At 46.9% G+C, this 23,253-nt stretch overlaps 1 protein-coding gene across 1 annotated transcript in view; it reads right to left on the bottom strand.

The window, feature by feature from the left end:
• LOC116366465 (cAMP-dependent protein kinase type I-beta regulatory subunit-like) overlaps positions 1-23,253 on the bottom strand; it is a 46,680-nt gene that overhangs the window by 6,267 nt on the left and 17,160 nt on the right. The window contains exon 3 of the mRNA XM_031818571.1: positions 18,381-18,539. Within this exon, the coding sequence (XP_031674431.1) occupies positions 18,381-18,539 (159 nt within the window). The remainder of the gene's footprint in view (positions 1-18,380; positions 18,540-23,253) is intronic.

Below are 23,253 nucleotides of genomic sequence, written 5' to 3'. Positions count from 1 at the left end.
ACAGAAGCAGAAGGCAGAAACAGGTTGACAAGGAGAGAAGGACTGTTTCATAAGCAGCTCCAACAACTGTTCTAAAACATGGGCTTTAATGGTGGGCCACTGGGCCCATTAGTGGTAACAGTACCGTGCAGTAGGTGGGAGGTGTAAAGCACTGTGGTGTGTGTGTGTGCTTGGCAAATTATTGTGCCCAAACACTCAAAGAGGGGGTGAATGGAGAAATGTCAGCCATTAAGGAAATTATAAGTATGTGTGTTACATTATACCTCATTGTAGATGTGTAATATCTCCTTGTACTTGAGGTGTGAACAACAGTATCAGACAATATCACACTGTGCAGTAGCTGTGACCACCCCACCCAGCCACATAGTAGGGGACTTTCCTTCATTCTGACTTCACTGTGATCAACACGTGCTTTCTGACAAGTCTAGACCCACTCTGCTACACTACGCTCCTATTTACATCTCAGTGGGCAATGAGGGAGATGAGAGAGAGAGAGGGAGAGGGAGAGAGAGAGAGAGAGAGAGAGGGAGAGAGAGAGAGGGGGAGAGAGAGAGGGAGAGAGAGAGGGAGAGAGAGATGGAGAGAGAGTGAGAGAGGAGAGAGAGTGAGAGAGAGAGAGAGAGAGAGAGAGAGAGAGAGAGGGAGAGAGAGAGAGATGGAGAGAGGAGAGAGAGTGAGAGAGAGAGAGAGAGAGAGAGAGGGGGAGAGGGAGTGGGAGAGAGGGGGAGAGGGAGTGGGAGAGAGGGGGAGAGGGAGTGGGAGAGAGAGTGAGAGAGAGTGAGAGAGATGGAGAGAGAGAGGGAGAGGGAGAGGGAGAGAGAGAGAGGGAGAGAGAGAGAGAGAGGGAGAGAGGGAGAGAGAGGGAGAGAGAGAGAGAGAGAGAGAGAGAGAGAGAGAGAGAGAGAGAGAGAGGGGGGGGGGGGGGGGGAGGGAGACAGAGGGCGAGGGAGAGCGAGAGAGACAGAGAAAGAGAGAAAGGGAAGGAGAGAGAGAGAGAAAAGAGTCGAAAAAGATTGACAAAGAGAGCGAGAGAGAGAGAGAGACGGCGTCACCCCAGTCTGCTCCCAGGCAGCAGCAGCATTACGTTTGCATATGGAAATTATACAGTGATTCAAGACCAAGGGTGTCTTTAGTCTGGAAGTGTCTGATGAGGCCTGCTGCTGCTGCTGCCTCTAATTTAATATAATTCATATTTTCTCTTAAAAGGGGAGAAATGTTCCCAAGCGAGTGATGCATTGATCTCCCAAGAGTAAACAGCTTGATTAAAGGATTTCTCTGGCTCTCGCCATCCACTCCCTCCTGGGTGTGTGTGTGTGTGTGTGTGTGTGTGTGTGTGTGTGTGTGTGTGTGTGTGTGTGTGTGTGTGTGTGAGAGAGAGGGAAAGTGTATGCGTGTGTGTGTGAGTACATGTGCATAGTGAGTAAGTACGCGTGTGTGCATGTGTTTGTGTGTGTAAAATACAGTCTGTTTTTAGTTTTACATTTTACATGACATTTTTCTGCTACCCAGACAGCCAGACAGCTTGCTTCATGACTAACATGTTTAAAGTTTTGACTGAAAACCTATTAGGAAAATCAAACCAACGTCTCAGTACTGAGAAATAGATGGTGAAAGACAGAGCGTTCTCCACTCACCGGCAGACCACACTGATGCACCAGACCATAGAATTAGGAATAAGAACACGAGACCCTGTTGTAACGTTCTACCCATGTTCTCCCAACGTTCTACCAGGGCCTAGGAGAGCAGCAGACACCCCTGGAGGGCTTAAGAGCTTAGCTTGCTTACATTTCCCTGCATGTTGGCTGACTCATGGGGTTGGGAGGGTGAGAGCTGGTCTGGAACAGGTTAATGTAATCAACTCTGGTCCCAACATGGACACATGGATGGAGACAAGGGAATGTCTTTCTGGATGGAGACAAGGGAATGTCTTTCTGGATGAGACAAGGGTATGTCTTTCTGGATGGAGACAAGGGAATGTCTTTCTGGATGAGACAAGGGTATGTCTTTCTGGATGAGACAAGGGTATGTCTTTCTGGATGAGACAAGGGAATGTCTTTCTGGATGGAGACAAGGGTATGTCTTTCTGGATGAGACAAGGGTATGTCTTTCTGGATGGAGACAAGGGTATGTCTTTCTGGATGGAGACAAGGGTATGTATTTCTGGATGGAGACAAGGGAATGTCTTTCTGGATGGAGACAAGGGTATGTCCTTCAGGATGGAGACAAGGGTATGTCCTTCAGGATGGAGACAAGGGAATGTCTTTCTGGATGGAGACAAGGGAATGTCTTTCTGTATGGAGACAATGGTATGTCTTTCTGTGTGGAGACAAGGGTATGTATTTCTGTATGGAGACAAGGGTATGTCTTTCTGTATGGAGACAAGGGTATGTCTTTCTGGATGGAGACAAGGGTATGTCCTTCAGGATGGAGACAAGGGAATGTCTTTCTGTATGGAGACAATGGTATGTCTTTCTGTATGGAGACAAGGGTATGTCTTTCTGTATGGAGACAAGGGTATGTCCTTCAGGATGGAGACAAGGAAATGTCTTTCTGTATGGAGACAAGGGTATGTCTTTCTGGATGGAGACAAGGGTATGTCTTTCTGGATGGAGACAAGGGAATGTCTTTCTGGATGGAGATAAGGGAATGTCTTTCTGGATGGGGACAAGGGAATGTCTTTCTGTATGGAGACAAGGGTATGTCCTTCAGGATGGAGACAAGGGAGTGTCTTTCTGGATGAGACAAGGGAATGTCTTTCTGGAGTGAATGTCAGTCAGTTCATTCAGGTGCTGTAGGTAAGCTCCTCTTTCTGTTGACCATGCTGTAGGTAAGCTCCTCTTTCTGTTGACCATGCTGTAGGTAAGCTCCTCTTTCTGTTGACCATGCTGTAGGTAAGCTCCTCTTTCTGTTGACCATGCTGTAGGTAAGCTCCTCTTTCTGTTGACCATGCTGTAGGTAAGCTCCTCTTTCTGTTGACCATGCTGTAGGTAAGCTCCTCTTTCTGTTGACCATGCTGTAGGTAAGCTCCTCTTTCTGTTGACCATGCTGTAGGTAAGCTCCTCTTTCTGTTGACCATGCTGTAGGTAAGCTCCTCTTTCTGTTGACCATGCCGTAGCCATCCTTCACTCTGCATTGAGACCACAGCATTTCACTTCGCCTGTGAATTCCTGCTCTTTATCCACCTCTGTCTTGGGTGGAAGTATCAACCAGCCTGAGGTGTGGCACATGGCCAGCCAACCCATCCACTGTAATATCCATCCACCTACATTGCCTTCATCTTTGCCCAACATGAAACCCACAGGCTTCTCTCTCTCTGTTTCTCCTTCAGGACACACTCTTTCCACTCCATTTCACCTGGTGGGCAGTGCTATACGTCATGGTGGGAGTGGGTTTCAAAGTGCAAGGCCTGTCCGATGCACTTCCACATTCAACCGATAACCCTTTATTTCAACTAACTACAGTTAGTGGCTGGACCAGTTTTCCCTAAAGTGTTGCTTGCTGGCCAACCAACTACACCAACGATGATACCAAGCCAATCTACTAAACTTACCTGAATGACATATAGGAAACTGATCATGACCAGATGTAATCTCATTTCACTGCGATTGGTTCCTCAGCATGCAATAATACCTGTATACTGTCAACCACTGACATGAATGATTTGGGTAGCTGGTTTAATTAAAAACAGTTCCTCTGATGGTTCTGGATGTCCTTGGTCTTAGGGGGTCTATACATGAGGCTGTCTTTCTCATATTATCCTGGACGTATCCCCCAGTCTCATTACCTTGCCTGGATGATATCTCTCAACTTTAAACAATACAAAATGATTTGTTAAGCTTCTTTCTGGTCTGTGGCTGGATTCAATTCTAAACATAACGTGTATTCAGTGATTCCATTTGTTGACATTATGTTTGTGGCTCCCTGATGAAACAGTAACATCCATTACTGTAGTTAGGCTTATGCCAGGCATACACTACACGACTTTCTAAATCCTAACATCGCTGAGCCTCTCATAAACAACCATCTTTCCTGTATTTGTTTGTCTTGCCAACGTAAATGATGTGGCACAGTACAGGGTCACACACTACAACATTCTTCACTTGGTCGTGATGATTCTCCATACCACGCTGCCTCGCCAAAACAATGATGTGATACAGTGATGATGTTACTAGATTAGCTAGAACGAGCTGTGGCTCATAAACATTTCAGTCAGGCATTCATCTTGCCATAAAGAGTTGAAATACTTATCCAATAACTTACATGTTGTATTGAGTAATATTACTTGTGAACTTCTGAGCTGTAACAATTTCACTTTGTCTTTGATTTAGTGTAAACAAAGTTAAGAACAAATGCATAGCAGTAGTAGGGCGAGCCATCACTCCTGTCTGAGACTCAGTACACACATTCTGGGTGATGATATACCATACCATTAAGAATACTATATGTGATAGAGCCTCTCCCGAGTCCACAACAACCGGATGCTGGAAAGATGTTAAAACTCCTTTTTGTTCATATTCTCATCCAGACCAGTACCTAGGGGATCCACGTTTATTTACTCCTGCTATGTTAGGTTATGTGCAATACAACCTCATCATCTCCCTGGCATCTTCTCTGGAGACCTCTCATTGGCTATTGCTGAACACCGTTCTCAAAACCTGTCGTAGTACATCTCACACTAGAAGAGCATTGCAGATTTTGTGACAATTGAGTCACAATTGCAACTCAGGTTTAATTTGCCCCCGCAAATTAAACCTGAGTTGATGAGTGCAGCGAGTACACAGACCAGTCGAGAGCCAGAATGTGGTTGAGCGAGCAGAGGATGAGTGCAGCGAGTACACAGACCAGTCGAGAGCCAGAATGTGGTTGAGCGAGCAGAGGATGAGTGCAGCGAGTACACAGACCAGTCGAGAGCCGGAATGTTGTTGAGCGGGCAGAGGATGAGTGCAGCGAGTACACAGACCAGTCGAGAGCCAGAATGTTGTTGAGCGAGCAGAGGATGAGTGCAGCGAGTACACAGACCAGTCAAGAGCAGGAATGTTGTTGAGCGGGCAGAGGATGAGTGCAGCGAGTACACAGACCAGTCGAGAGCCAGAATGTGGTTGAGCGAGCAGAGGATGAGTGCAGCGAGTACACAGACCAGTCGAGAGCCAGAATGTGGTTGAGCGAGCAGAGGATGAGTGCAGCGAGTACACAGACCAGTCGAGAGCCAGAATGTGGTTGAGCGAGCAGAGGATGAGTGCAGCGAGTACACAGACCAGTCGAGAGCCAGAATGTGGTTGAGCGAGCAGAGGATGAGTGCAGCGAGTACACAGACCAGTCGAGAGCCAGAATGTTGTTGAGCGAGCAGAGGATGAGTGCAGCGAGTACACAGACCAGTCGAGAGCCAGAATGTTGTTGAGCGAGCAGAGGATGAGTGCAGCGAGTACACAGACCAGTCGAGAGCCAGAATGTTGTTGAGCGAGCAGAGGATGAGTGCAGCGAGTACACAGACCAGTCGAGAGCCAGAATGTTGTTGAGCGAGCAGAGGATGAGTGCAGCGAGTACACAGACCAGTCGAGAGTCAGAATGTGGTTGAGCGAGCAGAGGATGAGTGCAGCGAGTACACAGACCAGTCGAGAGCCAGAATGTGGTTGAGCGAGCAGAGGATGAGTGCAGCGAGTACACAGACCAGTCGAGAGCCAGAATGTGGTTGAGCGAGCAGAGGATGAGTGCAGCGAGTACACAGACCAGTCGAGAGCCAGAATGTGGTTGAGCGAGCAGAGGATGAGTGCAGCGAGTACACAGATCAGTCGAGAGCCAGATTTTTTTTTTTTTTTTTTTTTTTTTTTTTTTTTTTTAACCTTTATTTAACCAGGCAAGTCAGTTAAGAACACATTCTTATTTTCAATGACGGCCTGGGAACAGTGGGTTAACTGCCTGTTCAGGGGCAGAACGACAGATTTGTACCTTGTCAGCTCGGGGGTTTGAACTCGCAACCTTCCGGTTACTAGTCCAACGCTCTAACCACTAGGCTACGCTGCCGCCCCAGCGGCAGCTGGTTGAGCGAGCAGAGGATGAGTGCAGCGAGTACACAGGCAGCGGGGGCAAATTACACCTGAGTTGCAATTGTGACTTTGAGTGAGAAGAACATCATTGTTGCACGCAAAATATTAATTTGAGAGCACAGATTTGGGTTTTGTTCTGTTCACCACATCCCCTCATGGATTTCTCCTCCCACACCAAAAACTCCTGCTCTACTAACAGCAATCTTGTACTATAATTTTGTTACAGGTGAAAATTCTAGCCAATGAACTCTAGTGAACACAGCCACAAAGTCAAATAGATTATGGCTAAACCCAGCCTATTTCTACAATGTATCTGCTAACCTTATGCTTAACCTTAAATTAAGACCAAAATGCTCATTTTGGATTTCATGCATTTTTATGATACATTTTTGACTTTGTGTTATCTAGTGGACACCGGATTTTGACTGTGAAAGGTGATGGTGGTGCTCGTGTAAGTCGTGTAAGTAGGGATGATGTCCGACAATAAAAAGATAAGCTCTGTAGTTTTTCAGTAGAGAACCTAACCAACCAACTAATCAACTATGATTTCAATATTGTAATTGAAGTACGTAGCTACAGTGAATTCACTGTTTTTGTTACGTTACAGCCTTATTCTAAAATGTATTAAATCATTTATTTTTCTCATGAATCTACACACAATACACCATAATGACAAAGTGAAAACTGTTTTTTATTCATTTCTGCAAATGTCTAAAAACCCTGAAGTATCTTATTTACATAGAGTAGCTATTTGGTCTTCTGTTTAAAAGCAGGCTATTGATTAGGCAAGCTAGGTCACCGTCAGCTAGCAGCTGCTAGGAAGTTAACTAGCTAGCTAGCTAGTTAGTAGTTAACTATATATAAAAGTTACCAGTATCTTTGGTTTAACCAAGAGCATTGTAGCTAGCTAGCTAGTTAGTAGTTAACTATATATAAAAGTTACCAGTATCTTTGGTTTAACCAAGAGCATTGTAGCTAGCTAGCTAGTTAGTAGTTAACTATATATAAAAGTTACCAGTATCTTTGGTTTAACCGAGAGCATTGTAGCTAGCTAGCTAGTTAGTAGTTAACTATATATAAAAGTTACCAGTATCTTTGGTTTAACCGAGAGCATTGTAGCTAGCTAGCTAGTTAGTAGTTAACTATATATAAAAGTTTAAGGTTTAAGGTTTAACCGAGAGCATTGTAGCTAGCTAGCTAGTTAGTAGGTAACGTTTAACCACATATAAAAGTTATCAGTATCTTTGGTTTAACCGAGAGCATTGTAGCTAGTTAGCCAAGTTAACAAGGGGTTAGTATAGAATGAGGACTTGGAAGACCAGCATGACTGGGATGGAGTGGTGGAGAAGGCAGAGGCCGGGGGAGAACAGACAGGAAAGGCCCTCACTGGGGAAGAGGTGTCCTGGCCAAACCCCCTCCTAACTCTGGGCCACCGTATGGGACTCCTGGTCACCTTATGGGACTCCTGGTCACCTTATGGGACTCCTGGTCACCTTATGGGACTCCTGGTCACCTTATGGGACTCCTGGCCACCTTATGGGACTCCTAGTCACCTAATGGGACTCCTGGCCACCTTATGGGACTCCTGGCCACCTTATGGGACTCCTGGTCACCTTATGGGACTCCTGGTCACCTTATGGGACTCCTGGTCACCTTATGGGACTCCTAGTCACCTTATGGGACTCCTGGTCACCTTATGGGACTCCTGGTCACCTTATGGGACTCCTGGCCACCTTATGGGACTCCTAGTCACCTAATGGGACTCCTGGTCACCTTATGGGACTCCTGGTCACCTTATGGGACTCCTGGCCACCTTATGGGACTCCTAGTCACCTAATGGGACTCCTGGTCACCTTATGGGACTCCTGGCCACCTTATGGGACACCTGGTCACGGCCGGTTGTGACAGTCTGGGATCGATCCCAGGTCTGTAGTGATGCCTCACACACTGCGATGCAGTGTCCTAGACCGCTGAGCCACTCAGGAGGCCTTCGTGGGAGTTCTCTAACTCATCTTGTGCCTTACACAACTCAGCACATATGTATCCACCCACCTTCCTCAGTGGAGTCCTGACCAGGGGTATCAAACTCCAATGTCTATGTACCTGTTGTGTTGGCGTAGTTACCGGACCAGTGGGAGGAGGCGTTGATGACAGTGATGCGTCCCAGAGTGATCTCAACAAACAGCCGCTGAACCAACACCATGCTTGATGACCACAACCAGAGGATATCTCTCCACCCTGGATCACGGTAAACACACACCTAGTCTCTCTCTCTCTCTCTCTCTCTCTCTCTGTGTTGCGTGTGAGAGAGTGAGTAATAGGTCTGTATATGTAAGTGTAGGGTAGGATATACGTGTTGTGTATATAACTCTATTCAGTCTGTAAACCCACTGTATTACAGACCTGTGTTATGTTCGCACACATATTTCTTGTGTGTAATTTAGTGCAGTGTTTTGTGACATCTCTCCCCCCCCTTCCCCCCCTCTGTCTCTCTCTCTCTCCCTCTCTCTCTCCCCCCCTCCCTCTCTCTCTCTCTCTCTCTCTCTCTCTCCCCCCCCCCCTCTCTCTCTCCCTCTCTCTCTCTCTCTCTCTCTCTCGACTCCTCAGACATGCGGTGCTCCCCAGACCAGTGTTTCAAGGCAGGGATGGACTACACTGTTCGTCTGAGCTTGCCCCTCTACTCTGTATTCAGTGATGTCCAGGTCCCATACATACTCATCGACTCGGTTAGTCCCCTCACACACAACTGAGACTATTGCATAACTCATGCATTGATGTCGTTGCATAAAATGTTAGGCTACAAGGATTTTAAGTTGGGATTCAGCCCTTCGACTCCATACTAAATCTAATTCCATCTTCAGTATCTTTCTGTCCTCTCTATAGATTGTGCTGAAGCCCAACTTCCAGCATTAGCGGTGTCTGGAGAACAGCCAGATGGTGGTCAAGACCCCCTCCACAGACATCTACCACAAGTTCATCTTTAGCGTGTCAGCTCTGCTGCACCAGGGAGCTAAGGTTATGGCACCGTACTGCCAACAGTCATGTATGACTGCTTAAACGGCAGGGGCGGCAGGGTAGGTACAAATCTGTCGTTCTGCCCCTGAACAGGCAATTAACCCACTATTCCTAGGACGTCATTGAAAATAAGAATTTGTTCTTAACCGACTTGCCTAGTTAAATAAAATAAGAAACATGTGTATGTTCATTTATGTGTTAACTAAGGAGGGTTTCTTATGGCTCAATAATACTGATGAATGGTGTGGATTGTACACCTCGTCCCACATAGTGAAATCTGCCATTTCATATTGAGGCAAACATGCAACAGCGCTGTGCCATTTTATCTTCCTCGATTCCTTGCATCCTTTTTCCGTGCCTCCTTCTAAAACCCCATCGGAGGAGAGGACACAAGGTTCCTCCCCTCAGACCTCCAATGGGTTTTGAGAAGGATGTGAGTAGAGAGGAAGTGAGGAGGTGAGCTGAATTGGGACAGAGCTCATGTCATTGTTTTAGGTGGAATCTTATGTTGAATGATACATTTATTCTGTTTTCACATATATCTTTGTTCTACTTGTGCTCTTTCCACAGATGTCTCTGGCTTGCTGATAACATGTGATCTGATGAGACTCCCTATGTGATTTGACTGCTCTGGCTTGCTGGTAACATGTGATCTGATGAGACTCCCTATGTGATTTGACTGCTCTGGCTTGCTGGTAACATGTGATCTGATGAGACTCCCTATGTGATTTGACTGCTCTGGCTTGCTGGTAAAATGTGATCTGATGAGACTCCCTACGGGATTTGACTGCTCTGGCTTGCTGATAACATGTGATCTGATGAGACTCCCTATGTGATTTGACTGATCTGGCTTGCTGATAACATGTGATCTGATGAGACTCCCTATGTGATTTGACTGCTCTGGCTGCTGATAACATGTGATCTGATGAGACTCCCTACGGGATTTGACTGCTCTGGCTTGCTGATAACATGTGATCTGATGAGACTCCCTACGGGATTTGACTGATCTGGCTTGCTGATAACATGTGATCTGATGAGACTCCCTACGGGATTTGACTGCTCTGGCTTGCTGATAACATGTGATCTGATGAGACTCCCTACGGGATTTGACTGCTCTGGCTTGCTGATAACATGTGATCTGATGAGACTCCCTACGGGATTTGACTGCTCTGGCTTGCTGATAACATGTGATCTGATGAGACTCCCTACGGGATTTGACTGCTCTGGCTTGCTGATAACATGTGATCTGATGAGACTCCCTACGGGATTTGACTGCTCTGGCTTGCTGATAACATGTGATCTGATGAGACTCCCTACGGGATTTGACTGCTCTGGCTTGCTGATAACATGTGATCTGATGAGACTCCCTACGGGATTTGACTGCTGTATTACTGACTATACTCAATAAAACTTCCAATGACAAATTGAAATCATTTGACACTAATTTGATAGACAACGGTAGTTCCCAGTCAGACAACTAGTATAATTAGTAGAAAACAAATCCGTTTTCCTCAGTTAAATGTTTGGTGAATGCATGCAGTTGCTTTGTCCTCAGTCCTCCTGTTTATGCTGTGTGTACGAGGATGACATGTTGACCTGTTTAGCATCGTTATGACATTTAGCATCGTTATGACATTATTATGTGTGTAGCCACATATTATTCCCAACAATGGAGTCATTATATTAAGCTATGTTAAATGATGGCCAGGTCCTTGTGCATGATGAACAAACTTGTTAGATCATAGCCACACTGCAAATAATCCACCTATTCTGTGATACATTGGGGTTAACTCCCTCATACCATGCAAACACATACCAGACACTTTGTGGAAAGGTGAAGAAAAACAATTAGCTCGTGGTGGACTATGGTGTTACTTAGCTAGGAGCCGACAGTCTGCTTTTCGTGTTACAGACAAAATGTTGCTGGCTAACAAGTAATTATCTAGCTAACTTTAGCAAGTATATTCCACTCAACTCAAGATATAGTATTGCTACTAATTTATTTCCCAATTACTTTGCTCATGTATCAAGTTGAAGTTGGGTTTCCCAAGTCGTTTGGTGTCGACTGTTCAAGCCGACTAGCAAGCTAAACAGACAGCTCTGAAGCGGATCTGTTTGACGTCAAGCACCCAAGAAGTTCACATGGCACAACACTGGACTGACCAAGGGTTCTGCCACACCTGTCTTGAGCCCCACCTGTTTAGCTAAAAAAAAATGCTCCAAAATGCAGGTGTTTCATCCTAGCTCAGTGCATTCTGTGGAAAATACGGAGTGTAGGGGTTAGTAATCTTCTATAGTTGTACCGTGATTGGCTCAGTGTTCTGTCACTCCATCACTGCAAAATCTACAGGGAGAGCTAGAAAGTTCAAGCCCCTTGGGTGCTGCCATAGATTTACATAGAAGTGCCCATCCAAGAAGGCACAAGGTCACAGATAAAATGACGTCAAATCACATTATATCTACCGTAGCTTTGATTGGACATGTCAGTATCATACTTTCAAAATCTTAGCTAGCAGTCATCATCAAATCAAAATCAAATCAAATCATGAATCACGTCGACACTCTACTAGCCAACCCTTTTCAATCCTTTTCAATCCTTGTCATATGAAGAGAAATTCTAAATAAAACCTATTGGTGCTCATTGGCCATTGCACATAAAAATGACACAACAAGATGGAAATCGCAAATTCAACAATGAGTGATTTGGAAGGAGTCAGTGGCTAACCTCAAGCATTGCAAAGCAATCACTAGCCTGCTATTCAGTGGAGTGGATGTGTGGTCCAAATCTGGGTTTAAGGGTTTCTTTTCCAAGCTTAAAAGAATAAACATTCAACACCATGGACCAGAATGGTTGAATACATTGACCATGCTGTCAATCTAGCATGACATCTGCCGCGTTCAAACAACTGGCTCTGACTGGGAAAATACGCTTTGAACGGTCATCCAACACAGAATTCCAAGTCGAGAACTCGGGCCTCTTTCTAGAGCTCCGACCTGAAGATCACGGATGTCAACCTTGTATTTTTCGGAGTTCCCAGTTGTCTTGAAAGCACCATAAATCCAGAGAATGCCAGGCTTTGATGCCATAATTTGCCCACAAGGACCACCGCGCCACCTTCCTGTTCAAGTGAGCACAGCACAAAAGTCCAAAAATGTCTTGAATGCTGCTGCATAAATGATGTAATATGCCAGGGAGAAATGTATACTGTAGCTAAGAAAGTAATACTAAGTGTATGTTGTGTAGTAAACTGTTACTAGCCCATGTGCCTCACCCTCACCCTCACCCTTTTCCTCTCATTATTTAGCCTACTGTTCTGACTTGGTGGTGCACATGTAGCCTGTGCACATGTAGCCTGTTTTAGAGAAATGTGATCATCAAATATTGTAAGCGCTTTCATTGTCTGCTTATATGCCCCTTGATTTATCCTACGGTTCTGACTTGTTATACAGGGAGAACCCTGTGAGAACAGCCCATGTTCTGCATTCTGTCGCTGTACATTTCAAAAGTGCTGAACAAATAGTTGACTACGTTCATCTTAGCTCGCTCATTAATGTCTCTTATCGGCTCGACGTCCCCTTATGCCATAGCTTGTACATCTCAATTGTCCTTAGAAACCACATTTGTTTAAGCAAGTCAGCCGTATCAGCTATGTTTTTTTTTAAGGCAATAAATGAGGCTGAATTAATTATTTCGCTGCCAGACAAGGCTCCGCTGATAGCCAGGTGTAGCGGTGGTAAGGATTCACTCCACGGTGCTGAAAAGAAAGCTCTGCTGTTGGGACAGCTTTATGTAGGCCCTAACAGTTTGTTGGCACCGTTATAGTGCAAGTTATGTATTGTTTAGCGTTGTGTTGTGGCTTTGATGATTTACATGCTAAATCACCACTGCGTAGACTTGAGAGGGAGCAACTTGAGAAATTGCGAGCGAAAACTTGACAAAGACGTGACTATTGTTAAGTGGACAATTTGATGTTTAAAGAGGTATTGTTTACAGTTTGAACCATGTTTCTTTGCTTACGGTTCCCTATTTTTTTATTCAGAAGTTTTTCATCCTCTGCTCTCTCTACCAAATGTCTGCGCACTCGACTGGTCTGTGCGCTCGCTGCATCCTCTGCTCCCGGGACATATCCTTTGCGCTCTCTCACTCAGTGTTTGCTAGCTCAATGATGTTTCATCTTGCTCGACAGCACCATCTCACGTGTAATGGGCTTTAGAGGCTGATTTGATGCGATAGGCAACAACATGGAGATTTTGTCTCGGACCTCAACATGGGCTAAAATCGTGTAGATTCTTTAGTCAACCTGTACTCTACGGTTTTAGTCAACCTGTACTCTACGGTTTTAGTCAACCTGTAGTAGTCAACCTGTACTCTACGGTTTTAGTCAACCTGTACTCTACGGCTTTAGTCAACCTGTACTCTTCGGCTTTAGTCAACCTGTACTCTACGGCTTTAGTCAACCTGTACTCTACGGCTTTAGTCAACCTGTACTAGTCAACCTGTACTAGTCAACCTGTACTCTACGGTTTTAGTCAACCTGTACTCTACGGCTTTAGTCAACCTGTACTCTACGGTTTTAGTCAACCTGTACTCTACGGCTTTAGTCAACCTGTACTAGTCAACCTGTACTCTACGGCTTTAGTCAACCTGTACTCTACGGCTTTAGTCAACCTGTACTAGTCAACCTGTACTAGTCAACCTGTACTAGTCAACCTGTACTCTACGGTTTTAGTCAACCTGTACTCTACGGCTTTAGTCAACCTGTACTCTACGGCTTTAGTCAACCTGTACTCTACGGCTTTAGTCAACCTGTACTCTACGGCTTTAGTCAACCTGTACTCTACGGCTTTAGTCAACCTGTACTCTATGGTTTTAGTCAACCTGTACTCTACGGCTTTAGTCAACCTGTACTAGTCAACCTGTACTCTACGGCTTTAGTCAACCTGTACTCTACGGCTTTAGTCAACCTGTACTCTACGGCTTTAGTCAACCTGTACTCTATGGTTTTAGTCAACCTGTACTAGTCAACCTGTACTAGTCAACCTGTACTCTACGGCTTTAGTCAACCTGTACTCTACGGTTTTAGTCAACCTGTACTCTACGGCTTTAGTCAACTTGTACTCTACGGCTTTAGTCAACCTGTACTCTACGGTTTTAGTCAACCTGTACTCTACGGTTTTAGTCAACCTGTACTCTACGGTTTTAGTCAACCTGTACTCTACGGCTTTAGTCAACCTGTACTAGTCAACCTGTACTAGTCAACCTGTACTCAACGGTTTTAGTCAACCTGTACTCTACGGTTTTAGTCAACCTGTACTCTACGGCTTTAGTCAACCTGTACTCTACGGTTTTAGTCAACCTGTACTCTACGGTTTTAGTCAACCTGTACTCTACGGTTTTAGTCAACCTGTAATCTACGGCTTTAGTCAACCTGTACTAGTCAACCTGTACTCTACGGCTTTAGTCAACCTGTACTCTACGGTTTTAGTCAACCTGTACTCTACGGCTTTAGTCAACCTGTACTCTACGGCTTTAGTCAACCTGTACTCTACGGTTTTAGTCAACCTGTACTCTACGGCTTTAGTCAACCTGTACTCTACGGCTTTAGTCAACCTGTACTAGTCAACCTGTACTCTACGGCTTTAGTCAACCTGTACTCTACGGCTTTAGTCAACTTGTACTCTACGGCTTTAGTCAACCTGTACTCTACGGCTTTAGTCAACCTGTACTAGTCAACCTGTACTCTACGGCTTTAGTCAACCTGTACTCTACGGTTTTAGTCAACCTGTACTCTACGGCTTTAGTCAACCTGTACTCTACGGCTTTAGTCAACCTGTACTAGTCAACCTGTACTCTACGGCTTTAGTCAACCTGTACTCTACGGCGTTAGTCAACTTGTACTCTACGGTTTTAGTCAACCTGTACTCTACGGCTTTAGAGGTGTGTTGAATAGACTCCACAATCCAGACATGAGTTAGTGCTCGGCTTATTCTTGACACTGTGGGTCCAAGTCTTCCAAACAGCTTCTTCCTCCAAGCCATAAGACTCCTGAACAGCTAATCCCCCCCCCCCCCCCCCCCCCCCCCCCCTCATCAACTCTGTACCGGTACCCTCTGTATACAGCCCCACTATTGTTATTTACTGCTGCTCTTTAATCATTTGTTATTCTTATCTCTTACTTTTTAGTGTGTTTTTTGTTGTTGCATTTTCTTAAAACTGCATTGTTGGTTAAGGGCTTGTAATTAAGCATTTCACTGTAAGGTCTACTACACCTGTTGTATTCGGCGCAGGTGACAAATAAAATTTGATTTGACCTGTACGCGCGCTGAAATCTATGCCCACCGCTGTATAGCACCACCCACCAGGCGAAATGGCGTGAAAAGAGTGTTCCGTATCCACGACCTTCTGTTTATCGCTTACTCTGTTTGGCTGTTTACGGCTGTGTCTGTTCCGGTGTGTGTGTGTTCCTGTGTGTGTGTGTTCCCGTGTGTGTGTGTTCCTGTGTGTGTGTGTTCCTGTGTGTGTCTGTTCCCGTGTGTGTGTGTTCCTGTGTGTGTGTGTGTGTGTGTTCCTGTATGTGTCTGTTCCTGTATGTGTGTGTTCCTGTGTGTGTGTGTGTGTGTTCCTGTGTGTGTGTGTTCCTGTGTGTGTGTGTTCCTGTGTGTGTGTGTTCCTGTGTGTGTCTGTTCCCGTGTGTGTGTGTTCCTGTGTGTGTGTGTGTGTGTGTTCCTGTATGTGTGTGTGTGTTCCTGTATGTGTGTGTTCCTGTGTGTGTGTGTCTGTTCCTGTATGTGTGTGTTCTTATGTGTGTGTGTGTGTGTGTCTGTTCCCGTGTGTGTTCCTGTGTGTGTGTGTTCCTGTGTGTGTGTGTTCCTGTGTGTGTCTGTTCCCGTGTGTGTGTGTGTGTGTGTGTGTGTCTGTTCCTGTATGTGTGTGTTCTTGTGTGTGTGTGTCTGTTCCTGTGTGTGTGTGTGTGTCTGTTCCCGTGTGTGTTCCTGTGTGTGTGTGTGTCTGTTCCTGTGTGTGTTCCTGTGTGTGTGTGTGTCTGTTCCTGTATGTGTGTGTTCCTGTGTGTGTGTCTGTTCCCGTGTGTGTTCCTGTGTGTGTGTGTGTGTGTGTGTGTGTGTGTGTGTGTGTCTGTTCCCGTGTGTGTGTGTGTGTGTCTGTTCCTGTATGTGTGTGTTCTTATGTGTGTGTGTGTTTATGTGTGTGTGTTTATGTGTGTGTGTGCATTCGTGCGTGTGAGTTCAAACGGCAGAGACAATGGAATGGGTGTTGATCCAGGGCATAGCTTTACATCGTTAATCAGTCGGACCCCTATGGAGGAGGAGGAGGGGTGGCAGGGTCCACACAGGGTCCACCTGAGACCACTGAGACAGCTTCTGTTAGTCCACAGCAGTGTTGCAACCAGGCATCAGACCTTTAAGAAATGTGGTGTTAAAACTGAAAGTCCCATCAGTAGCCAAGCCTGCACTAAAACTGAAAGTCCCATCAGTAGCCAAGCCTACACTAAAACTGAAAGTCCCATCAGTAGCCAAGCCTGCACTAAAACTGAACATGTAAACTAGCTGAACACTCAGCTCAGTTGGCACTTATGTCACTTCCAGAGCACATACCTCCATGGAAGGCAAAGCCCTCCCTAGTAACCAATCTCTAGTGCTTTCTCTCTCTATTTCCCCTCTCTCGCTCTCTCTCAGCCTCTCTCTTGCTCTCTGTCTTTCTCCCTTCTCTAGCTACATTTATTTATTTCTCTCTCTCTCTCGCTCTCTCAGTCTGTCTCTCTCGCTCTCTCAGTCTCTCTCTCTCTCCCTCTCTCTCTCGCTCTCTCAGTCTCTCTCTCTCTCTCTCTCTCAGTCTCTCTCTCTCTCGCTCTCTCTCTCTCTCTCAGTCTCTCTCAGTCTCTCTCTCTCTCTCCCTCTCTCTCTCTCTCTCTCGCTCTCTCAGTCTCTCTCGGTCTCCCTCTCTCTCTCCCTCTCTCTCTCTCTCGCTCTCTCTCTCTCTCAGTCTCCCTCTCTCTCTCCCTCTCGGTCTTTCTCCGTTCTCCAGATATAACTGCTGTCAATGATTTTTAAAGCTGTTTTAATTCTGTGTAATTCTGTCAGCCGCGTCCAAAACAAAGAGTCTGGTGTGTGTGTGTACAGTGTGTGTATGCATGTGCGTGTGTGTTCCTCCTGTAAACTGGGGTATGTTGATTGCCTATAGCTGGTCAGTGTGTAGCTGCAGGGTAGGGCAGTACGTCTCTCTACATTACGTCTCTCTACCTGTAGCAGCAGAGCACAAACACACACACACAAGCATGCAAACACACACACAAGCATGCAACACGCACGCACGCACACACACACACACACACACACACACACACACACACACACACACACACACACACACACACACACACACACACACACACACACACACACACACACACACACACACACACACACACACACACACACACACACACACACGAATGGCTGGGACAGAGCACCTTGTTTCCCCAGTTGAAACATTTAGACATTCCTCCACAGATGAGGTCCAGGACAGGGAAGTGTATGTTTGCATTCCTGTCAAGTCTGTCCTCCTCCCTGTAAGGTGTATCCTCCCTCCCCTTCTCCCTCTTCTCCTCCATCTTTCTCTGGGAAGGAGGGAGAAGGCAGCCAGTCCAGCCACATGAGACTTGTGGGTGGTGGTCTGTGTGAAGGGTGGTCTGTGTGAAGGGTGGTCTGTGTTAGACAGGCTACTGTTTCTCTGCTGTACTGAGTGCAGTGGTTGAGGAGGAGAGGGTGGTCTGTGTGAAGGGTGGTCTGTGTTAGACAGGCTACTGTTTCTCTGCTGTACTGAGTGCAGTGGTTGAGGAGGAGAGGGTAGTCTGTGTGAAGGGTGGTCTGTGTTAGGCAGAACAATCCAACGCAATTGGATCTGACACAATAGACTGCAGAAACTCTCCAGAGGCTGAGGGCCCTGAGGGGTAAAAGCAGTGCACTATAAAGGGAATAGGGAGTCATTTGGGTGTCTGGACAGAGGCAGTCAAGTCAGACAGGTTGGTGTCTGGGCAGAGGCAGTAGAGTCAGACAGATTGGTGTCTGGACAGAAGCAGTCAAGTCAGACAGGTTGGTGTCTGGACAGAGGCAGTAGAGAGTCAGACAGATTGTGTCTGAACAGAGGCAGAGGACAGCTGTGCCAGGTGTACTCTATCTGTGTCTGTTATGTACTATGAGGATGTGTCAGTAGCTGCTACGGTTGTGTCTCTTTATGCCTTTCTGTGTATGTGTGTGTGTGTGTGTGCGTGTGCGTGTGTTTCTACATGTGTGTATCTGTACCATGAGGATGCGTCGGTAGCTGTCCCGGTCGATGCCCCACAGCTTCATGTCAGTCTTGGCCTTGACGGTGGCGGCTCGGGGGGTCCCGTAGATCAGGGCCAGCTCCCCAAAGCTGCCCCCCTCCCCGATACTGGTCACCCACTCTCCGTTCACATATACCTAGAGAGAGACACACACACAGACAGACAGATCCTGTGAGAGGGGCTCCGTGGGCTGTAACAGCCTCCCACAATACTGTGTGTGGGTAATGTATGTAGCTACATGGGCATATTGTTGGTCAACATAACACTTACTGTAAGATCATCACATTTCATAGAAAAGGCATGATTGGACTGTCTGAACAAAAGTATCTCCACTGAATTGGCCAATCAGAGAATAGGATCCTAATAATCCTGCAGCAACAGGAAATGGGAATTATTGTGTTGCATTATCGCATTTTGTAGGGGTTGATCCATTTTTAGTTAAGACAAACTCAAGCCTGGAAATGATAAACTTCAGAAGCCTCTTTAATATCCTACCTCCTTAGCTAGGACCAAGTGTTTAACCTGACCAGGACACAGTCCTAGTTCTAGTCCCCTTAGTCTGCTGCTGCCATACATGTTGGGCCGTGGCTATAGTCCACTCATATGAAACCAGGCCCTACTTGGAACTCTTTGCAGTGAGGTCAGTAAGTGTGAGGAGGGCTGTGAGGGGTTAGTGTGAGGTTGAGGTGTGTGTGCGGTTAGGAAGAGGGGTTAGGGTGAGTGTGAGGAGGGGTGTGAGGGTGAGGGGTTAGGGTGAGGAGGGGTGTGAGGGGTTAGTGTGAGGTTGAGATGTGTGTGCGGTTAGGAAGAGGGGTTAGGGTGAGTGTGAGGAGGGGTGTGAGGGGTTAATGTGAGGGGTTAGTGTGAGGGATTAGGGTCTCTAGTTACAGACAGGGCTCAGGGTAGAGGTGGACATGGGTGTGAACACGACTCCCTCACCGTGGATCATTACCCTCCATTATAGGGTCAAACACAGAGGTCTCTCCCTGACCGGACGGCTGTCTCCACTACACACCTCTCTGAACCCCTCTTCTCTCTCCTTCACCCCCCTCTTCTCTCTCCTTCACCCCCCTCTTCTCTCTCCTTCACCCCCCTCGACCTCCTTTCTCCCCACATCTCTCCAGTTTCCCTTTCCAACCCACTCACACCTCTACCTCCTTTCTCCCCACATCTCTCTCATTTCCCTTTCCAGCCCACTCACCTCATTCTCCCTCCTCTCCCCTTCTGTTTCTCTCCCTTCACCCTCCCCATTCGATCTACTTCATCCATATCTCTATATCTTGCCTCTTGTTCCCCCACTTCCTCCTTACCCCAAATGTCCTCTTCCCCTCAATCCCCATCGCTCCATCTCTCCCCCCTCCTTGTTTCCTGGGTCTTAGCTCTGATGGCTGGACCCCCCTGAGCATTTGATCCCCTCTAAGCCAGAGGAAGGGACACTAAAAGCCTTCTATCTCTCCTATCTCTCTCTCCCTCCCTTCTCTCTCTCTCTCCGTCTGTGGTGTGTGTGACTTCCCTTTGATTAAGGGGTGATGGAGGTGGGAAAGCTGTGGTGGACTTAAACACCCAAATCTCTCACTCTTGCTCGGCCTCTCTCACACACAACCCAGAACTGCGGTCACTGGATGGCCTACTTAGCTTACACACACACACACACACACAATACGGCCTCACAGAGCTCCTTTCAGTCCGCAGATTCAGTTTCACCTGTTGACACACAATCCACTTGTTGACTTAATAACGCTGAGAGAAGGAAAGAAGGAGGAGAAAGATAGAGAAGGAGGGAAGGAGAGAGAGAGGGGGGGGAAGGGAGATCTGAGAGTGGGGTACAATCTTCACAGAGTGCTGCAAGAGGAGCACAGGTGAATGGTCCCACAATGATCCCATGGTCTACAGGTGAATGATTCCATAATGATACCTTTGTCCACAGGTGAATTATCCCATAATGATCCCATGGTCCACAGGTGAATGATCCCAGGTGAATGATGAATGAGGTGAATGATCCCATGGTCCACAGGTGAATGATCCCATAATGATCCCATGGTCCACAGGTGAATGATTCCATAATGATCCCTTTCACCCATTCACCACAGGTGAATGATCCCATGGTCCACAGGTGAATGATCCCATGGTCCACAGGTTAATGATCCCATAATGATCCCATGGTCCACAGGTGAATGATCCCACAATGATCCCATCGTCCACAGGTGAATGATCCCATGGTCCACAGTTGAATGATCTCACAAAGATCCCATGGTCCATAGGTGAATGATCCCATGGTCCACAGGTGAATGATCTCACAATGATCCCATGGTCCACAGGTGAATGATCCCATAATGATCCCTTGGTCCACAGGTGAATTATCCCACAATGATCCCATCGTCCACAGGTGAATGATCTCACAATGATTCCATGGTCCACAGGTGAATAATCCCATGGTCCACAGCTGAATGATCTCACAATGATCCCATGGTCCACAGGTGAATGATCCCATGGTCCACAGGTGAATGATCCCATGGTCCACAGGTGAATGATCTCACAATGATCCCATGGTCCACAGGTGAATGATCCCATAATGATCCCATGGTCCACACAATACGGCCTCACAGAGCTCCTTTCAGTCCGCAGATTTAGTTTCACCTGTTGACACACAATCCACTTGTTGACTTAATAACGCTGAGAGAAGGAAAGAAGGAGGAGAAAGATAGAGAAGGAGGGAAGGAGAGAGAGGGGGGGGGGAAGGGAGATCTGAGAGTGGGGTACAATCTTCACACAGTGCTTCAAGAGGAGCACAGGTGAATGGTCCCACAATGATCCCTTGGTCCACAGGTGAATGATCCCATAATGATCCCTTGGTCCACAGGTGAATTATCCCACAATGATCCCATAGACCACAGGTGAATGATCCCATAATGATCCCATGGTCCACAGGTGTATAATCCCACAATGATCCCATGGTCCACAGGTGAATGATCTCACAATGATCCCATGGTCCACAGGTGAATGATCCCATGGTCCACAGGTGGATGATCCCATGGTCCACAGGTGAATGATCCCATAATGATCCCTTGGTCCACAGGTGAATTATCCCACAATGATCCCATCGTCCACAGGTGAATGATCCCATCGTCCACAGGTGAATGATCCCATGGTCCACAGGTGAATGATCTCACAATGATCCCATGGTCCACAGGTGAATGATCCCATGGTCCACAGGTGAATGATCTCACAATGATCCCAGGGTCCACAGGTGAATGATCCCACAATGATCCCATGGTCCACAGGTGAATAATCTCACAATGATCCCATGGTCCACAGGTGAATGATCTCACAATGATCCCATGGTCCACAGGTGGATGATCCCATGGTCCACAGGTGAATGATCTCACAATGATCCCATGGTCCACAGGTGAATGATCCCATGGTCCACAGGTGAATGATCTCACAATGATCCCAGGGTCCACAGGTGAATGATCCCACAATGATCCCATGGTCCACAGGTGAATAATCTCACAATGATCCCATGGTCCACAGGTGAATGATCTCACAATGATCCCATGGTCCACAGGTGGATGATCCCATGGTCCACAGGTGAATGATCCCATAATGATCCCTTGGTCCACAGGTGAATTATCCCACAATGATCCCATCGTCCACAGGTGAATGATCCCATGGTCCACAGGTGAATGATCTCACAATGATCCCATGGTCCACAGGTGAATGATCCCATGGTCCACAGGTGAATGATCCCATGGTCCACAGGTGAATGATCTCACAATGATCCCATGGTCCACAGGTGAATGATCCCATAATGATCCCATGGTCCACATGACATCCCTAACCTCATCCTCAGAGCATGCGCAGACCAGCTGGTTGGAGTGTTTAGGACATATTCAACCAATCCCTATCCCACATGCTTCAAGATGGCCACCATCGTTCCTGTTCCCAAGAAAGCTAAGGTAACTGAACTAAATGACTACCGCCCCGTAGCACTCACTTCTGTCATCATGAAGTGCTTTGAGAGGCTAGTCAAGGATCATATCACCTCCACCATACCTTACACCCTAAAACCCACAGTAATGTGCTTACCGCCCCAAAAGATCCACAGATGATGCAATCGTCATCGCACTGCACACTGCCTGATCCCATATGGACAAGAGAAATACCTATGTAAGAATGCTGTTCATTGACTACAGCTCAGCCTTCAACACCATAGTACCCTCCAAACTCATCATTAAGCTCGAGGCCCTGGGTCTGAACCCCACCTTGTGCATCTGGGTCCTGGATTTCCTAACGGGCCTCCCCCAGGTGGTGAATGTAGGAAACAACATCTCCATTTCACTGATCCTCAACACAGGGAACCCACAAGGGTGCATGCTCAGCCCCCTCCTGTATGCTCAGCCCCCTCCATGACTGCGTGGCCATACATGCCTCCAACTCAATCATCAAGTTTCAGTAGTGGGCTTGATCACCAACAACGACGAGAAAACCTACAGGGAGGATGTGATCACGGACTTAAGGAAACAGCAGAGCGAGCACGCCCCCATCCACATTGATGGAGCCGCGGTGGAGAGGGTGAAAAGCTCCTCGGCGTACACATCACTGACATTCGGATATGGTCCACCCACACAGACAGTGTGGTGAAGAAGGCATAACAGCACCTCTTCAACTTCAGGAGGCTGAAATTCAGCTTGGTCCCTAAGACCCTCACTAACTTTTACAGATGCACCATTGAGAGCATCCTGTCGGGCTGTATCACCACCTGGTACGGCAACTGCACAGCCCGCAACCACAAGGCTCTCCAGAGGGTGGTGCAGTCTGCCCAACGCATCACCGGGGGCAAACTACCTGTT

Source organism: Oncorhynchus kisutch, unplaced genomic scaffold, assembly GCF_002021735.2.
Source record: "Oncorhynchus kisutch isolate 150728-3 unplaced genomic scaffold, Okis_V2 scaffold1492, whole genome shotgun sequence".
Lineage (NCBI taxonomy): Eukaryota > Metazoa > Chordata > Actinopteri > Salmoniformes > Salmonidae > Oncorhynchus > Oncorhynchus kisutch.
This window is presented reverse-complemented; position numbering and strand designations above follow the sequence as displayed.